At 43.7% G+C, this 18,997-nt stretch overlaps 1 protein-coding gene across 1 annotated transcript; it reads left to right on the top strand.

Annotated features, from left to right (window-relative positions):
- Positions 1–919: 919 nt before the first annotated feature.
- LOC135810688 (uncharacterized) lies at positions 920–17,487 on the top strand. Its single transcript, XM_065324179.1, has 5 exons — positions 920–1,005; positions 1,992–2,097; positions 4,575–4,889; positions 13,393–13,488; positions 17,138–17,487. The coding sequence occupies exons 2-5, from the start codon at positions 2,016–2,018 to the stop codon at positions 17,485–17,487; spliced, it is 843 nt and encodes a 280-aa protein (XP_065180251.1). The 5' UTR covers positions 920–1,005; positions 1,992–2,015.
- The last annotated feature ends 1,510 nt before the right edge of the window (positions 17,488–18,997 follow it).

Genomic DNA, 18,997 nt, shown 5'->3' with positions numbered 1-18,997 from the left:
GCCGAAAGCGACCCCATTAGCTGCATCCATGTACCCCTTGTGCCTGGCCACAAGTTCCCAGTTGACTGTGGGTAGCAGCACGGCTGGAAAAACCGCTCCCAGGCAGGACTTGAACCAGGTACCTCTCGTATCTCAATCATGGTCTTTGACCAACCCACTGTGCCTGCCTGCAGTGATGTGGCCAATCAACGGAAAAAGACATTTCCATCAGTTCTTATAACATGTACGATGAGCTAGGCAAAAAAGCATAGCGTAGAGCCCTGAGCTTCCAAGCTCTCTCGTTTGACAGCGCAGTGGAACCCGGCTCTCAGGGGCCGTTTACATGAGGAAAATAAGCCCACGCTTTTTCGCCTCGGGCTTATTTTTCAACCGTTTACATGACGGTTGTACGGGGCTGAGCTCAGGTGAGTGACTGCGAGTTCTGCGCGCATTTTATTTTTCAAATCGCACATGAACGCAGTGGTAAATATTCGTGTCTGATGAAATTTGGATCAAGAAATGCCGGCTCAGGTTTCTACTGCCTTTCCAATTGTCACTTATTTTTCGAGAAGGTGAAGGATGGGCTAGGACCTTCCACTGGACAAAAACCAGAAGAAAACATACCAAGAAATAAATAAAAGAGACGCACTGTCCACGGCCACATTCTCTCAGGTTCACGAGGCAAAATCGAAAATACGGAAAACTCGCTTATAAGCCCTTCTTGACCGTGACAAAATAAGCCCTGGGGGTTGGATAAGCTCGGGGGTCAAGGGTAGTTCAGCTCGGGGCGAGCTGAATAAGCCCGCCTGACCATGTAAACGCGCGCTCTAAAATGACTGGGTGACAGATCAAGGCGGGCGCTTATCGTACGCCTAGGGTTGAATAAGCCCGGGCTTATTTTTCTCTTGTAAACGGCCCCTAATATAAGTACCTGCAACGCACAAGCGTTGACAATCATTTTCTTGCTGTTGTGAGTAGCAGTGGTCGTGCTGCTTCTCTCCGGGATTTGACAAGTTCGTCGGCTAGGTAAGAGATTTGGATAGCTTTTGTAAAAGTGGATTGTGTATTGGACGGGATATTAGAGCAGAGGGTTGTGAGACGCGTCTAGTCAAACCGTAACGAATCATCAGTTACTCTGTATATCCGTGGGCCGTGGCATACTGTTAGGGCTTGGTATGAAACAATGGTGTAGGGATCATAAAGTGTTACCCAACGTCAATTTTGCCTGTGGCAGCCAGCTTCAGTATCAAATTAATTACATGTACCCAGCGACTTGGGAACACTGCCTCGTTATTCCTGGAGGGATGTTCTTTAGTTGTTTGAGTATTACTGTCAAGTCCGGAACCACCAGCAGTTCCGAAGGAAAAATGAACTAAAATTCTAAACGGCCATTAAAGCATTTGAGACCCTCCTCTGCCCTCCTCGCTCTGACAAGTGACAGAGTCTCCCTCCGTAAAGAGGCGTGATCATACGTAACTGTTAGGCAAAGTCAAAAAGTGCAAAGATCGTTCCCCTGATACCATCAATCATATTTTCTGAACCTTCTCCTCAACCGATTACAGACAGCACTGTAGTGTAGGAAGTACGTGCATGGGGTTACGAGTTTCATCTCCACCCGAAGAAGTTGGGAGTAGTTTGGCAAGGAAACTTCACTACCTAATTATGTCCTCTTTCTTAGGCTTCTTAGTCTAAGTAATCTCTCTCCCTCTGCTTAGAGCGAGCTACAGGATCACCTATTGGCAATGAGCAAACAGTAGTAGACATTCACTTACATGCATGTGATTGAGGGGCGGGGGGCATCTGTGTGTGTGTGTTTGTGTTGTATTTTGTACTACTTATGTATGTCTGTATTTGTCTGTGTATGTGCCTGTGTGTGTGTGTGTGTGTGTGTGTCTGTCTGTGTGTGTGTGTGTCTGTCTGTCTGTCAATGTACCTGTGTGTATGTGCGCATGTGTATTATGTATTATGCGTATGTGTATAAGTGTGTCTGGTGCACTGTTTCTCTGTTATAGGAAGTCAGTCAGTACAACTCCAACATGGCTACTCCCATGTATGCGATTGCGTCATGTCTCCTATGCGTTCTCTATTGCACCTCATCAGGTCAAGCTTCAACGGCTAGTAAGTATGCGTTTCTTGCAACACGAGTGTAGGGCAGTTAAGAATGGTCGACAATGTTAAGACTCTAAATGACACACTTGACTCCCTATTGCATGATGATATTGTTTGTTTGTTTGTTTGTTTGTTTCTTTTATTTGGAGTCGCAAGACCAAACAAGCAGATATGCTCAATAACCAGATAGCGAATATTGAAAGGGGAAGTAAAAAGATATGGGTGACGAGAGAGAATAACGAAAGGGGGAGAAGGGTAAGTTTGGGAGAAGGAGCAACAATTTCATTGGTAGACATTTGAATCCAAAACAATATTACCACATGACGTATTATGCCCTAGTTCGACAAGAAGAGTACAATTTTATGGTACCATGTTGCCATGAGGATGTGTGTAGTCTAACCATGTGGCTTCCTGCACCTGACCGGCACCCTGGCAGGAGCACCATGCAGGCTTTGGTATTATACATGCAATGGTTACCGAACTGTCATCAGGGGTACAGCCCTCTTAACGTGTTTTTAGAAGTCAACAGAGAGATTAAGTTACACATTTTTTGCCCTTTTTCAAAACACGGTGCAAATCTCACGTTACGTGTAATTTTTAGAGGTTAAGTTACTCGTGCGACGTGACTTGAAAATTTGCCTGGCAGGATTCGGGTTTAGTTCGCACAAATATCAAATCTTCCAACAAACTCGATAAAATTCCGGAAACTCACACAAATTCGGTCGGAATAACCAAGCGAAACTTGCAAAAACTCACGTCATGCACTTACGTGCGGGACAGTCAACTCACGTAAAACACGTCAAACTTTACGTCAGTTTTTTCACTTTTTGACGTAAAAGTTCACGGACGTAAGACTTTTACGTTAAACTTAACCTCTCTAACATTTACTAGTGTACCGGGAACTTGACTACGGTCAACTTTGCGAATAAGGATTATGAAAAAAGTGTGATTATTCGCGATTTGTCTTTATCCGTGAGTTGTCACTATTCGCGGGATGTTATTCGTGAGTTGTCGTTATTCGCTAGGTGTGTGGTCAGGCTGTTATATGTGTCTGAAAATAGTGTCGTTCTAGGCGGTAAAGTTGTTCATGGTCTGAATATAGTGGTGTTAGTCGTGGGGAGTTGTTGTATAGGAAGTTTTACTCTGCAAGGTTGACGGTACTGGATCGTAGTCAGATAATAATCAGAATACATGTATCGGTACTCGTTCCAGCGCTGTGCAGGCAATACTGCGTACGTCGGCAGTTTCAGAGCAGCAAGCAGTGCGTACTGATGTGAAGGATGCGTTGTGAACATTGATAAAGTAGTAGAGAGAACCCGGATCACCCATTACTGTAAAACCGGAAAGTTTAACGACCAAAAAGATTTTAAACGTCTTTTTAATTTCGGCGTGATAACCTGCAGAAAATTTAACGATGGTTACCTTGCCATCCCTTTGTATGCGCATCTTTACTCAGACATCGCAAACCGGGTTCGACAAAGCGTTTCTTCAAATAACGAAAATGAATTGCTCGTTAAAACGTCAGACTTTGTGATTTTCCGGTTTTACAGTAATCAGTTCAACTGTAGAGAGCGCTCACCCTTGAATTGTAACACGTATATGGGGTTTAAGGTAGCTGGAAAGGGAAGTATAATGTTGTGAGCAGGCACCTGACTTGGCTTATATAAGCACCTTAGGCTGTAGTAAATGGAAAGAGAAAGGACAAAGGAAGTACTGGCTACGCTATACTGTCCATCATTCACTGGACAATCAAGTCATGTTTATAACATTGCACAACACTGACCAACGGAACTGACGTTCTGCAACTATTAAACTACCAATCAGCTCTAGCAAGTCTTGGCCCCCGAGTCCTAAGTTAGAACTCCAACTTAGAACCTTCCAAGTTGGAAGGCAGTTGAAGTGCGCAGCCAAGACGATTGTTAGTGATTTGTAGAACGTCAGTACCATTATTCAGCGTCATGCAATGTTAGCGCATGAGTTGATTGTCCAGTCACTGGTGATCGTAGTGTACAGCATAGCGTAACTTGTAATTCCTTGATCCGTTTTCTTTCTTATAAAATTCTTACTTGGCTCTCCATCCGAGTCCCTTTAAAGCCTGTCATCTATTTGCTCATCAGGATCCAGATCCACTGGATCCCTTTGATTCAATCAATCGCATTTGGAAGCGTTGAGAGCTAACATATTCTGACGCACTGTGTGAAATAGCATTGCAAAGTGTCTGCCAGAGTTGCAGTATATCAATTTTTGAATTAAGCAAGAAATCGGTATCATTTTGTGAGAACTGTGACAGTATGCCCAGTGGGAAGGCAGATTATGCCTGTGCCTTTGGTGAAGTAAAATAATGCTAGAGAAGCAAACAAATCCATCAATCCAGATTCTTGCACATACAGCAATTCATCTACCCATAATTCATTTTCATCTGCCCCATTTCAAAACAGGATGCTGTACATTGAACTTCTTTCCTTCTCCCTTTGTCCTTGGTGCAGTTTTTCCGCAGTTGTTTTTGGTAGAAGGAAAGTACCAGTTTCAAGGATGGCAATATAGGAGACTGTTTATGCCGACCCTTAACAAAAAGACATGGCATGAAGCCATCACGATGTGCCTTCAGCATGATGCTTTGTTCAGTCATAATACCACCCAGGTGGGTCTCTTGAGCAAGGAGTCCACTGGATACTTGAACTACTTACCGTACATGTGGAGATACGGTACAAAGCAGGCCCACTACTATCCGTTTGCCACCAATGGTATAAACTCAGCAACGCGCGGCAATCGGCATCATGTCGCCTGCTTGGGAAAACAAGGTGAGCTGTGGCGTAACTGTGCACTTGCTGTACGGTTAAGCAGGTTGGATGTGTGTTGAGATATACTTTTTCCCCCTTTCTTTTTTACACTAATGACATGGCGGCCTCGTTTACGGGCGACAACAATAGGATACAGTTTGGGGATGCTTTTCTTTACAATAATTCTATTAATCCTTGGACTTTACGTTACTGTAGAAAAGGACATATGGATACGAGTTGAGAGGAATTGTCCACCACTGTAACTAGATACTGTACACAGCCAGAAAGTGCACCAACTAGGCACAAATCGGAGACATTCAAATTTCTCATGAACTGAAAATTGCAAATTAATTTGATCGAGCGCAAACAATTTGAAGGAACGTGCCTCGGGATTTGCAAAACTACCACTTGACATCATATTTCTCCATGGTAATTTGCTGACAAAAAATGTTTCAAGTCGTTCCTGGAGTGCAGTGTGCTTGGAAAGGCTTTTTCAAGTACATGTGCTTTTGTCTAGTTTTGAACGCGACATTCGCGTCAACTTTTCAAGTAGTGTGAGTACCAGGGAGTGGTACAATACCGGTATTGTCCTTTTATTGTATTCCTAATACATTTAATTTATTGATTTATTTGTTGAAAAACACTAGGCACAAAACGGAGACATTCAAATTTCTCATGAACTGAAAATTGCAAATTAATTTGGTCGAGCGCAAACAATTTGAAGGAACGTGCCTCGGGATTTGCAAAACTACCACTTGACATCATGTTTCTCCATGGTAATTTGCTGACAAAATATGTTTCAAGTCGTCCCTGGAGTGCAGTGTGCTTGGAAAGGCTTTTTCAAGTACATGTGCTTTTGTCTAGTTTTGAACGCGACATTCGCGTCAACTTTTCAAGTAGTGTGAGTACCAGGGAGTGGTACAATACCGCGTACTGTACTTTTTTTGTATTCCTAATACATTAAATTTATTGATAAAAAACCTGCAGAAAATTTAAAAATGGTTACCTGGCCATCCCTTTGTATGCGCATCTTTACACAGACATCGCAAACCGGGTTCGACATAGCGTTTCTTCAAATAACGAATATGAAAAAAAAAAAATTTATTGATTTATTTTTTGAAAAACGTAAAAATGTTTGGGATGGCCCACGCCTGGTAAAAAAACAAACAAAAAAACAAAAAAACAACAATGAGGAGCTACAGTGAGAAAAAGACACCGGTATGGTACGAGGTGATTTGTAATAATTTTACATAAAAGTAAAAAAGGCTATCATTCCGTTGCCCTGGCGAGTTTTGAAGTGTGCATGGTCTCATTCTGTCACTATGTATGTCCTCTATCCACCTATGGACTTCTTGATCGAACACCACAAACATGAGAGACACAGTGTGGGGTTGCTTTGCATGCATTTTTTCACCCGGAAAAAGTGTGTACAAAATTTTACAAGTCAGTAAAATAGGGTCTAACATCAACAAAAATGACCTAAATGTGTCAATAAGCTTGCAATGGGAAATCAAGATACATCTGAAGCAAATCACATGCAGAGAAAGCAGACTGGTTTTGCAGGTTGCCCAACGTATTGGTTTCTGCACGTCGTCAATTGCGGTTCAAAACGATAGGGTATCTTTGAGCGCCTGCCGGCATTGTGGAGCATGAGCACGCAGACCTTATCTTGCTGCTTCATTTCTTTCAACTTGCAGTGCATCCTCATGCGTGAAATAACCATAATAAGCAAAGATACCATCCATGATGCGCGCCAGCAGTCCCACGACAGGGTGCCTTCGTGCATCTGGGCCACAGTGCATTTAACCGGCACATACTGACAATGTCGGGGCTTCCATACTCTCCAAGACAAGTGCAGTGACTCCTTCACTTGATTCATATACTTCTGTGTTGGAAGAAGACTGCAGACCACCCTCAATGGGTGCTCTGCCGTCAACACCCAACATACATTCATGCTGCATTTCCTGCATTTGCACCGTTTGCCATCGTGAATCTCTACCAGCACTTCTGAGGTAGCAAGCTGAGTTCCATACGCAGGTCTACTGAACGGCTAATTATTTACCTGTATGCCATAAGCATCAGCAGCTTCGGACTTGGATTTGAATCACCTTTCATGATAAGTGAGTGAAAGACACCTTTTGTCAAAATTGCAGTTTCTGACCTTCACCTTTTTGGCTAATCTCTTCTTCAGCCCTGCTACTTTGATGGTGTGACAGACTCAATACTGGCATCGGTGACCAGCCTAGGGTTTCCACCTGCCGTAGAATATGCTCGCTGGCTCTTGGACGTCCTTCAAGCATCCATTGAGGGATATTTTACCTCATTGACCACAAATTCATGAATTTCGATCCATGACTGATGTCTCACAAGGCCGTGGAAGAAAACAATTCCGCCAAACGCTGCTGATGCTTACAAACTACAATACAATGGCAACTGACTTGTCTGTCGAACTAACAAGAACACTTCAGGGGAAGAACGCAATCGCCCTCAACAATGATATTTTACTCGATTTGTAAAATAATATGCCATGTAAAATTTTTACAAATCACCTCGTACTACATGTACTCCCTGGTGAGTACAGCCAAATTTTAGGGTGTGTGTACATGAGGTATTTCGGGCATACATGCCGCCCATCTGGCTGCGAGCTTGTACGTGACGTGATGTTTGGTGTCGTGGATGGTAAGAGAAAGCGGGGTCGTCCGAAGATTTCCGTTGCTGACAATAATATCGTTTCGTGGACTGGTATGTCTCTGCATGAGAATTGCCAGTTGGCATCTGACAGAGATGCCTGGCATGGCATGCCGGCAGTCACACTGTGCATCTACTGCTTACACAGCTGCATAATGCCGTTTTTATTTTTTATTTTACTTTTTTTATTTTTTCGGCAATGCAGATGATGATGATGATGATTACATGAGGCGTTTCAACCCGGGTTGAGTTCGACCCGGGTCAGATTTCAACCCGCCACAGGCCTAATAAGGCCTCGGTCACACTACGGCAAAAATGCTGCGTCAGCGTCAGAATCATGAGCTTTTCCATGGCAACTGACGCAACGCGGGAAATTTGAGCGTCAGACGCTGCTGCGTCTGACGTGGGGAAATCGGCTGCGTTGCCGCTGATGGGAGTGACGCTTGGCGGAAAAACAGTGTCTTTCAAGTAAAATTAGTTTCAAGACACTTTGCTTGAGTTTAGCAGTTATTCGACATTCGTCTGTTCAAGGTTTGTTTTGTTCCCTCTTTTTGTTCGAGATGAGTCCGTGGATCTACGAGGCCGAGGCTGCTCTGCTCCGAACCTGGCGGAAGAGCGAGGCGTTTTCTGAGAAGAAAATGATGTCGAGAAAGGACCAGTTGTTTGAGTGGGTCATCGGCCAACTGGAGCCTGTCGACTTGTGAGTGTTGTGTTGTCGTCAAGAGCCCCAAAAAGGACAACAAGTATGACGAAGTCAGGAGAAACACAGCTGCGATGCGGACTTTTCTTGCCTGATCAATGACACTACAACTGAAAATGGCTTCAAATTCGGAAAGAAACAACAACGATCGTGCACGCGTGGACCTACCTTTCGTCTTCTTGTAATCAAAAATCAATGAAAAATTCGAAAACTTTGTCCGACAATTTTTTTGTATAATAAGCAAAAGGCCAGTTTCCGTTGGAATCCGTGTCGTCATTGAGTTTTCCTGGTGGTTTTGTGACGTAGACAAATGCGTCAAGCCGCGGCAGTCATGAGCTGCAAAAAAAAAAAAAACACTGTGTGACCCCGCGTCTCCGTCAAGTGCTGCGGCTTGACGCTGCGTCCAGCTTCAAACTGCCGTAGTGTGACCGAGGCCTTAGGCCTTCTTACAGGCTTGCAAAGCTTGACTCCCCAAAAAATGCTTGACCCGGGTTGAAATTTCGGGGCGAGAAATCATACTAACGTACATGTACTACTGTGCCCCAGGCCAGGTTTGAATCAGGGAGTAGTACAATACCGGGAGGTGACACGGGCACACATCCGGGATTACGAGCTTTGCCTCACAAAAAAAATACAAACCGCGCGAAAATTCAAATTTTTGCTCTTTTGACAGCGCTGAGAAACCTTCAAATAGTGACGAGAAGACCAGACGTATCCCTTCGTGACAAGCTGCCACTTGTTCTTTTCAGCTCGAGCCTTTTTTGGGAGCTACTCTGGTACATCGTCCACACTGCTGCCAAGTCTCGACTTCCCAAAATGGATGGAAATGACGAATATGGAGGACGCTATCCTAGGTAAGTAACGTGATGGAATTTTCTCATCTTGACATGGTGTAACACGAACCTGAATTTCTCATTTGGACCCACTCGGACACCTCACCAAGTTGGGATATTTCGAAAGTATACCTATTTATCTACCATTCTACTTCATCTCAACGTGTTAGCTTATGTAACTCTTTGGAAAACTCATTCCGAAAATTTTGAAACTTATTTATTTGTATAGACTTGAACATAATGTTCAAGATCACTTGTTTTCAGCACTGAATGAGGCCAGGCCTGCTTGCTTTGTTGCTTTTTTAACCCCCAGAACCCGTGGACAGAAGAGGAAGAGCGACGACTTGCGTGCGGCTGCGAAGTCTGCCTGCCCAACGCCAATTGCAATTGCACCCACACACATACACCATGGTACGGTACGGAGGGCCTGTTTTCAGCCAATCAGTGCTCATCTAGCATAAATCCCGCGCGGGATTGATACTAGCCAATATAAATCCCGGTGCACGGTACTTACGTTAGGGTACTGCCGCCGTACAAGTTCACTGTCTGAAAGGCAGTGAACTTGTACGGCGGCAGTACTCCAGCGCGCGGACCATTCACAACAGACACCACATGCACGTGTACACTCCACACAGAACGGCACACTGACAAGGAACAGTACACAATGGAAAAGAAGAATGACCTGGAATTCGTCTACAGAGTATTCTATTATACTGAATCTGAAGATAAAGAACGTCGAATAACCATGAAGTATCCCAAATGGGTCAGCAATGTACATTGTACTTCAAAGAGTTAAAGATCATCAACAGACTGTCTCCTTCGTAACTAAGTTTATAATACAGAGTGTACTTCAACCCGATTGGAAAATGCTAGATTGGATTGAAATGTGATACAGTGATACAAAACGGGTGTATGCAAATGCATCTACTTGCAAGTAGTAAGCAAAACTGATTATAAGATGCCGCATGATAAAATCAGCACTGTACCATAATTATAGTAACACTTACTCCCAAAGAGTCCAAGCTGTAATCTACATGTAACTAGTGACGGCAGTTTGATTCAACGACAAACTCCAGCACCCCAGCAATTCAGTTGATTTCCGCACCGCTCACGAGACAAGATCATGAAGATGCTACAATATGCACTGGAACTGAAAGGAAATCTTATGCCAAACATCCACGGAGGAATCTCCTTCTGATGTTGCTCGACCATTCTTTCAATTGACAATTGATAACCATCAGAAGATGTTCATGTACTGCATGATGTACGAGATCTCCAAATAGGTTCGTTGTTCTGGAAATGCGTAAGGGTACCTGGCATAAGTAGGATATGACCCTCCTAGTCGGGTTATACCGTACCCTCATATAAATCCCTCCTGCTATCGCAGTCGGGATTTATATTCAGCCGGTATAACCCTCTGACTCGGGTTATATCCTCTACGTAATGATATTGTACGATTCTGATTGCGTACGCTCTTGGTGGCCATATTTCATCGTCACGCAGCTCCCCACAAAGTACAAATTGTAGTAAAAGCAATTACGTACTATTACGTATAGTAATATGCAGACACATACAACTAGTAGTCACACAAAGTATCTATAATAAGCACACGTACTAGTAGTACATAAGCAAGCTATCTTTATCCTTTTACGCTTGGTCTGATTACCTGCATACATGACTTACACGGCATGGTTACTTGCACCAGTAACAATGTACATAATTCCACACTGCCTTTATCATCAACACCAGTTCCTGTTAACGCGTAACATCTCAGGCTTTGTAGCAGGGAGTAGCACAATACCATTGTACCATTGTGCTACTCCTTGCTTGACACAGACATGCGTCATAGTGACATTTGCGAATAGCTAGTTGTCTAAGCAGTATAAAATTTATTTAATTTTGTGTTTCACTCAGACGACTATAGCATCTGGATTCGGAATAGTCTTACTATCTTGAGACGGGTCAGCCATACGGGTCAGCCATACCTGAAACATGTCGTTCATTGTGACTAAAACTTGCGTCAACATTATCTATTCCCCTAGAAACGACGTGAATAACTAAAAGTAATACAAATTAAATTAAGAAGAAAAATTCACTCTTACAAGCCGCCCACGTAAATACTGGACACACTGAAGGTACCCGTGCGAAGGCCAGCTGCTACTTGATATCATTCGTAGGATTCATCCTCATCACTCAGCAAAGACTGATGGATTCCTTCCCTACATCGTCAAAACAAACTTCAAAAAGTACTGCTCGAAAACTTCTTGACAGCATTCTGGCACTCTCTTGAAGTGGTTCTATGAAATTTTTTGAAAAATGCTACGAAATGCTACGATAAAGGTACGCAAAGTACGACATTTCGTGACGTTTCCCGGCACACAGCGCTCCACAGAAAAGTGACCTGAGGCAAAGCTCGCCCGCCTAGATGTGTGCCCGTGTCACCTCCCGGTATTGTACTACTCCCTGGTTTGAATAGCAATGCACATCCATTTTTCGCGCGAAAGGATTCACGTGACTACTCAGGACTCTAGATTCTAGAAGTCGACTTTTGGCGGCAAATCAGTATTTTAACCTGAGTCAACTGTCTTTGCCACCATAATCAATCAACTGTCTTTATGTAAAGGCTTTCATAAACAAAGAAAAGCATAGGCTTGACACATACAATATGCTCCTTAGCGTGTTTTCAGAATTCTATTCACTAACCGGACTCGTTATAACGAGGTGTTGGGAAGGCCGTGTTGGCCATATGTTTTTTTAATTTAATATGTAAATAATCTACGTGGAGATAAAAGTTTAATAATAGCTATGAAAAGTATGAATGCCGCAGACATGATCACCACGCAACATGACAATTTGTTCGAGGTTTGGTTTTGTGTGTTTCCATTTTTCTTTTTCTTTTTTCTCTTTAGCACACTCGCTTCCATGTAATTGGGCTTGTAGCCCGTGTGTACTTGCGAATTCAAATAAAAATATACATACATACAAAAAGAATAGAATGGGATACGGCGCTACATACATACATACTCGGAGGGAGTTGTGGTTGCTCGTGAGAGTGCTCAATACACCAAGGTGCAGAGCCTAGTTGCCGTCTGATGATCGGTTAAAACCGTGAAACTCAGAGTTACAGAAGAAACGCTTTTCGTTCCTCTCAAGTGTGTGTGTACTAGGCTCTGCACTTTGTTGAAAAACACTAGGCATACTTTTCATAGCTATTAGGGAGGTTCCGGAGTACGATTTTTCGTGCCAAAATCCGTACAGGCGCTACGGATTTTTTATACGTCGTTTTCGAGCAGTGAAATGTTCCGGAGTACGGAACTTATGTGTTTGCCGTCATTGCCTAGGTTACAATCGTAAACATGTCACATTCCCGCGCTATGCCTTTTTATTTTTGAAAATTTGTACCGAAATCAAAACTTCCCGCGGAAAATCCATGTTTCTCGTACCAAATTTGTACGCGAAAAATCTTTCTGCACCCGATGACGCAAAATATCCATAACATGGTTCGTATGAAAGCCAGTCCACACGGATTCTCCGTGCCGAAAAATCGTATGGAGCAAGCCTGGAAAAAATCCGTGGCGCCCACACGGATTTTGGCACGGAAAATTGTACCCCGGAACCTCTATTATTTAATATGTCTTTACTATTTTAAAAGTATTTATTCAATATTTCTCTCAGGATGTGAAAATATGAAAGTTAATAATTGTCAGAAAGTTCAATTTATTTTGGAACTCAATTTCCGGCGTACATGTAATGATTTAGCCTACAGTTTACGGGTCATTTCAAAACTATAGACGCGTACCATTATGCCAGCATATATGCCACATTAAATCTGTGATCACTTTGTGCATAAAAATTTCCAAATTGGGCGTCTGTTATCCAATCGTTTAGAAACGATATGAGAGTCATTGTGGAGCGGTCCTGAGCAATATTCCGAAAACTATTCTCAAAAAGGTCCAGCCAAATTTGAAATATTTCAATTTTTATTTATTTTCGCGTCTATAGTTTTGAAATGGACTGTAGTTTACGAGTCATTTCGTGGGTTGTTTGTTTTGCTCTGCGCTGAATCCCGTACTAGCGTAGGTCTTTTCAGAGTTTGTTTTTCCATGAGGCTCCGGAAGTTCGGCTCTTCGAAAGGAAGAGAAAGGATTGTCTTCTGTAAAATCTATTTTACTACCACGAAGTCTTCCCGTTGCGTGTGTGAACCTGCATAACACGAGGGAAGACCTGTGCGCTGCCTGTTCTAATTGAATGTGCTCCACATGTATTAATATATAAATTTTCCTGTGCTTGTATTCGACTGCAGCTGTAACTTCGTGTAGCACTGATTCAGAGTGTCCGATCAGCCTTGGCTACAGATGCTTTCCGGCGGTTGTACCAGGTTCCATCAAGAAGTGTGTGCGTAAGTCAATCTGCCCATGATTTTGCCCTATCTTGTGGCAGCCTGGTCGTAAAATCACTGAAAAATCGAATTTGTGAATTCATATCGAGATATCAGTTTAAAGAGCATGAATAGCTGCAAAATCTCTGAAAATCTTGTCTCGATCTGACCAGCCCTAGTTATGGCCGAAATGTGCCCTTGCAGGGAAAGATTTTTTTTGTTGCACGCTGTCATTTGTTGGCAGCACTTTAATTGAATGTGAGCAGACCGTGCGCAACTTGTCGTATGATGGAAACACGCGAAAGTGTGCAGAATTTTGCTCCAAGTCCAAAAAAGTCCAAAAACCCCATGGCGACCCTCGTAGGTCCAAATAACTGGAAGGGTAGGGCTGGGCCTTTTTTCTTTCTTCTCGGATTGAAATTCTTCTTTTCCCCGAGGACAGACTATGTAAAATTGCAAAAAGTCCAAAAATCACGTTGAAAAACCACGTATTGGGCTGCACGGCGGCGGGCAAAGCCCGCGCCGTGCAGCAGGACTTTTGCCAGCACCCTCGTGACGTTGCAGATATGTGGCTTGATTATTGTAGTTGACGTTAATTTAGCGACTTTGGCAAGTTTGAGTCGTGTCAAGAAGTCGGGTAGGATTCAGTACTAGGCAGTAGTGGAACGTGAGTGGAAATGGCTTGCTATGGAAGTCCCAGGCCTGGATGTTGTATCAAAGGTACGACCTCGTAGCACGCCCTGAACCTAAAAAAAATCAAAAATTGACTTGGGTCTGTGGGAGCCTGTGACAGAACGCCCACTCCTGCCGTTGTGACAGATTCCAGGGCCACGTTGAAGGGCCCTATCTCACCATCCATGGCTCCTTCTGGACGTTTTTTATTATTATTCTTTTATTCCACGATGGCGTGACGCCAATACGGATGGAAGTGCGATAGACTTGTATTCCACGATGGCGTGACGTCATTAAGGATGATTAATAAGTGCGATAGAACTGGTACTAGCCAGAAACAGCTAGATGGAAATTAACCGGGGAGGCAAGAAGCAATGGATCATGAAAAACAAGCGGGGGCAATAACGTTAGCAGGGGTGATCGAGATAGTTAAGTACACGTTCGAGATGTCAGAAACCAGGGGGGTGCGCGGAGCAGGAACAGGTACTGCTCAAAAGAAGACTGGATGCATTGTTTCGGAAAGAATTTCTACGAGGTTGGGTTGTGATGTCGATAGGGAGTGAGTTGTAGAGGGTGACGGCACTGTTGATGGGGGAATCTCGGTGCCTGTTCGTGTGTGCGTGTCCGATGGAGTAGGTCCTAGTCTGTCGAAGGGTGTATGGTTGGTGTTGACGTTGTGGTGCAGGATGTGGCTGTTGCAGGAGTGGTGGGGAGGTTTGGTGGTGGATGTCCCATGCTAGTAGGGCTTGTTTAACAAGGAGTCGTGAGAGTGTGTGGTGCAAATTTCACTCAAATCACGTTGAAGGGCTCTATCCCACCACCCATGGCTGCTTCTGGACGTTTTTTAGGTTTGGATCCTGCGCACGGACAGAATGGGCTAGAAAATGTGAAAAAAATTGTAAATGTATTTGTTTGGCTCCTGAGTGGCTCACCAACCGTGGCACTATGCCGGAATTTTGAGTTTTTCCGGCCTGTAAAGCCTGTCAGTGAGGTGCAGGAACTTTTACATCATGTCCAGAGGGCCAGCATAGTGGCAGAAGTGTGTGGTGTAAATTTCACTCAAATCCATTGAGAGACACCAAAGTTACGGTCACTTGAATGCCATATGAAATTTAGGACCAGGCTGCTACCTTTAAAAGAAGAAAAGAATTGGCTCCCAAGATGAAGTGTGTGCAACTCTGCAAACGGGGTATTTGAATGACGAGACCTCACACGTACAAGTACCTCGTGTTTCAGGTCTGATTTGTACTACATGTACGTCCAACATAAACCATTGTGCACGCAGTCTGAGGCTGCGTTTACACGACAACGCACGGCCAGTTTTCCGTTTTCAGTCCCGCATTTCTTTTTTCGTTTTCGTACGTTTACACGATCAAAGCCGATCCGAGGTGGTCTCCGTTTGTACCGTTTTCAAGCGTCTACACGAGAGCAAAGGATCCGCCAAAGTTCGTCATGTGCCAAGTGTTGCCGTGGAAGCACCAATCACACTCAAGTAATGGTTGAAAACAGGCACACGACAACACGCGTCACATGACGAAAATTGTAAAAACAATTTTTTGGATTGTCGGATCCGTGTAAACGGCCGAAAACGAAACAAACGTGACGGAAAACGAGGCCAGCACACCGTTTCGACTGTTTACACACCCAAATTTATCCGGCAGAACATTTCCGTTTTCAAATTCTTCCACCTTGGCCAGCGTTTTGGTTTTCTTCCGTTTTGGTGTACAACTTTTACGTTTTGCTCCGCGTACCGTGTACTGTAAAAGCAGAAATTTTCGGTGGTGTTTTATTTTCGGTAACTTCGGTGCCGACAATTTTTACCGATAATAAAACGCACCGAAAATTTCGGTACAACCGATACTGTATACATAATACATGTACATGTAGTACTAGCACACTTACCTGGAAAACTGGTTTTACCGAAAATTTCCCTCTGCCGAACCGCCGATTTTGGAGAATACCGAAAATATTACACCACCGAAAATTTCTGCTTTTACAGTAAATGAACCATGGATCCGAAAGGATTTCGTTGCGTTTTCGCCCCCAGCGTTGTCGTGTAAACGCAGCCTGAGTATGTGTCAAGATCATGCGCGTGACGCTCGTCACGCTGAGTAGCTGAGTAGGTTTCAGATTGGAGTACTATTTTTAAGACATTTTTCAACTCCCCCGGTCGCTAAAAACGGACTGGGATTGCCTGGGAACGTACAACGTGAGCACTACACTATGCGACGTGGGTTTTCACTTTCCACCATCAGCGGACCCCGCAGAAAGTGTGTCAGAAGTTGCACACTCTTGATAGCGTATGAATGTACTCTGAGTGTTACACTGTGGGTATAAAAATAGGGTTATAAATCGCCCACACAAACCAGGGTTGGGGCTAGGGGAGCAGCTTCAGGTAGAAATCTTGCACTGCTGTTATTCAACACATTTTGGCTGGTGAGAAACTTTGGCGGGTTTCTGTAATGAAAATTTTGGCCGTAATTTAACTTTGGCCAATTGGAATTTTTCAAAAATGGAAAGAATCGGTAGTTGGTGCTTTCGTGTGCAGGCATGGCTGAATTTTGCATCATTCACCCCTATGACACTTTGGCCAGTTGGGACCGAGCTAGAAAATTAGTTGATTTACAGCTAGTGCAATACCCATGACCAACTGACTACTTGTCTTCTCCAAATAACTTTGCTAATCACACACTGAAGTGAATGAACCCTTGATGGCGACTTCGTGGGAGTCTTCATTCGGTTTCCCAAGAATTTGTGGGTGTGGGTGTGTGTGCATTAGTGTGTGCTTGTGTGTGTGTGTCTGTGTGTGTGTGCGCGTGCATGTGAAAGCTGGACGCTGGACAGCCCTCAGTAACTGCATGCGCATCTGTGTTCCGCCATACGGAGTTTTCAAATCATGTAGCTGCCCTTGGCAACTCCGAACGCGGCAGTGTACGACCAGATCGATACTTGAGGCATGCATCTCTGTATTCCTGTTGCTTGTCAACTTTCTTCCCAGGCACATATGACACTACAGGATATGGCAAGTCTTTCTATCGGTTGTTGACGACCAGTGATCCAAGTCCCAGTGCCAACCAAGCAAAAGCAACCTGCAGAAGTTTGGGAATGGGCTTACCCACCGTACAGGACCGCGCAATTCTCAAGAGCTTCGTGTCGCAAGACAAACTGTTGATATACAATGGCGCTTGGCTGGGAATGAACTCAAATGGAGGATTTATATATATCTCACGGCGTCTCGATTTTGCAGATCTGGTTGTGCATGACCCTGATGCACCACTTCTAGGTGACGTCGCTCACTTTATCTGTACAGGTCAGTGTGTCAAACAAATTACAGTGAAACCTGTCTAGGGCGACTGCTCAAGGGACTTTCAAAGTGTGGCCTCTGTAACCAGGTGGTCTCCTTATCCAGTGCCATTTGACTGAAAATAGCATCCCTTGGGCCTGGCTGCAGTGGTCTTCTGGGACAGGTGGTCGCCTTATCCGAGTGGTCGCCTTGAACGGTTTCACATGTATTTCATGGTATTTCACCTCCACCAGTCGCAATCACACATCTGCTGTTGTTGTTTCAAATCTTTATTCTCACGATAGCCAGTGACCAATAAGAGATTGTTGTTGGTGGTGTTGGTGTTGGTGTTTGAATTCTTTATTCTCACGATGGCACCATCGCCAATAAGAGAAGGTGACATTGTGGGTTAAACAGTTGGAAAGTGATTTACATCACTTTGTGTTGGATGCAGTATGTAAGAATGTTCCATAGCACTACAAGACTATCATTCAGCCTGTGTACGTTTCATGACTATTTTTCCGCCAATATGCTGTATAAATTAACATCGTTGTGCTTCGTCACATTATCACCATATACTGATTTTGAAGAGTAATGGTACGAAAGGCCTCATCAGATTTTCAACTAGCTTCGTCTCTTCGTATGCTAATATGTTTCCCTCCGACTATTACTATTATTATTCACACATATCCGCCGGATGAGTACGCGTGGCCCATGCACCATGGGGACCCACGAATACAAACCAGCATCTCCGACTAAGTCTCTATTTATTATATAATTATTATAATTATGCAACCATGTACGTGAGCAAGTTTATGCCAGTTTCACATTACCGGCATCTATGGATTGTGGGAGTTCTGCATGTGATAAGGAATGGACTGTTCAACTCCCATGCGGCATTCATCTGTTAGCCAGGCATTACGGCCGGATTTGGCATTGCTAATTGAGCAGACATGCAAGATCAAAACCCATTTTTAAAAGACAGAACTAAAAAGACAGAACTAAAATTGGATTTGAGCTGTTTTCGGTCTAAATCAGATTTTTAGAACTCTAGATATCAATATTTGTGGACTCGGATTTATAATAATAGCCAGGGATGAATTTAACTTGGATGGTGAGCCAATTAATTGTATACGATCTGGTAATGTTGGTGAACAGTTAGTCATAACTCATAACATTTTGTCCTTCTTTTCTGGATAAATTTAAATAGCGTAACTTGTAGTTCCTTGGCCATTTTCTTTCTATCCATTCTTGTGAATAGAAATACGTTCTGCCTTTTGCTGTCGATTTTTCCTCCACAAAACTACAGGTTCGTACCAGAGATGTCTTTCTCACAATGATTGTATTGGAGTCGGACCAAGAGCATGCGTCTCGGTTGGGAAGTTCAAGATCTGTGAAGGTTAGCGCATGGGCGTGTGTGAGCACATGTGTGTGTGTGTGTGTGTGTGTGTATGTGTAAAATATTTTGCGGGGAGGAAGCAGATTTGTTAGCTCCTGGTTTTCTCTTTGTTGGTCTCCTCCACGGGGCAGCCCTGGCCTTCTTGGCCGGGTCGTCCCTGGGTATTGACTGGCAGT

Source organism: Sycon ciliatum, chromosome 2 (genome assembly GCF_964019385.1).
Source record: "Sycon ciliatum chromosome 2, ocSycCili1.1, whole genome shotgun sequence".
NCBI classification, from domain to species: Eukaryota; Metazoa; Porifera; class Calcarea; order Leucosolenida; family Sycettidae; genus Sycon; species Sycon ciliatum.
The sequence above is the reverse complement of the archived record's forward strand: the minus strand, read 5'-3'. Positions and strand labels throughout refer to the sequence as shown.

Coding starts and splice junctions, on each gene's coding strand:
- LOC135810688 (XM_065324179.1), top strand. CDS start 2,016: ATGGCTACTCCCATGTATGCGATTGCGTCATGTCTCCTATGCGTTCTC. Junction 2,098..4,574: donor AGGTCAAGCTTCAACGGCTA/GTAAGTATGCGT, acceptor TCCTTGGTGCAG/TTTTTCCGCAGTTGTTTTTG. Junction 4,890..13,392: donor CGCCTGCTTGGGAAAACAAG/GTGAGCTGTGGC, acceptor ATTCGACTGCAG/CTGTAACTTCGTGTAGCACT.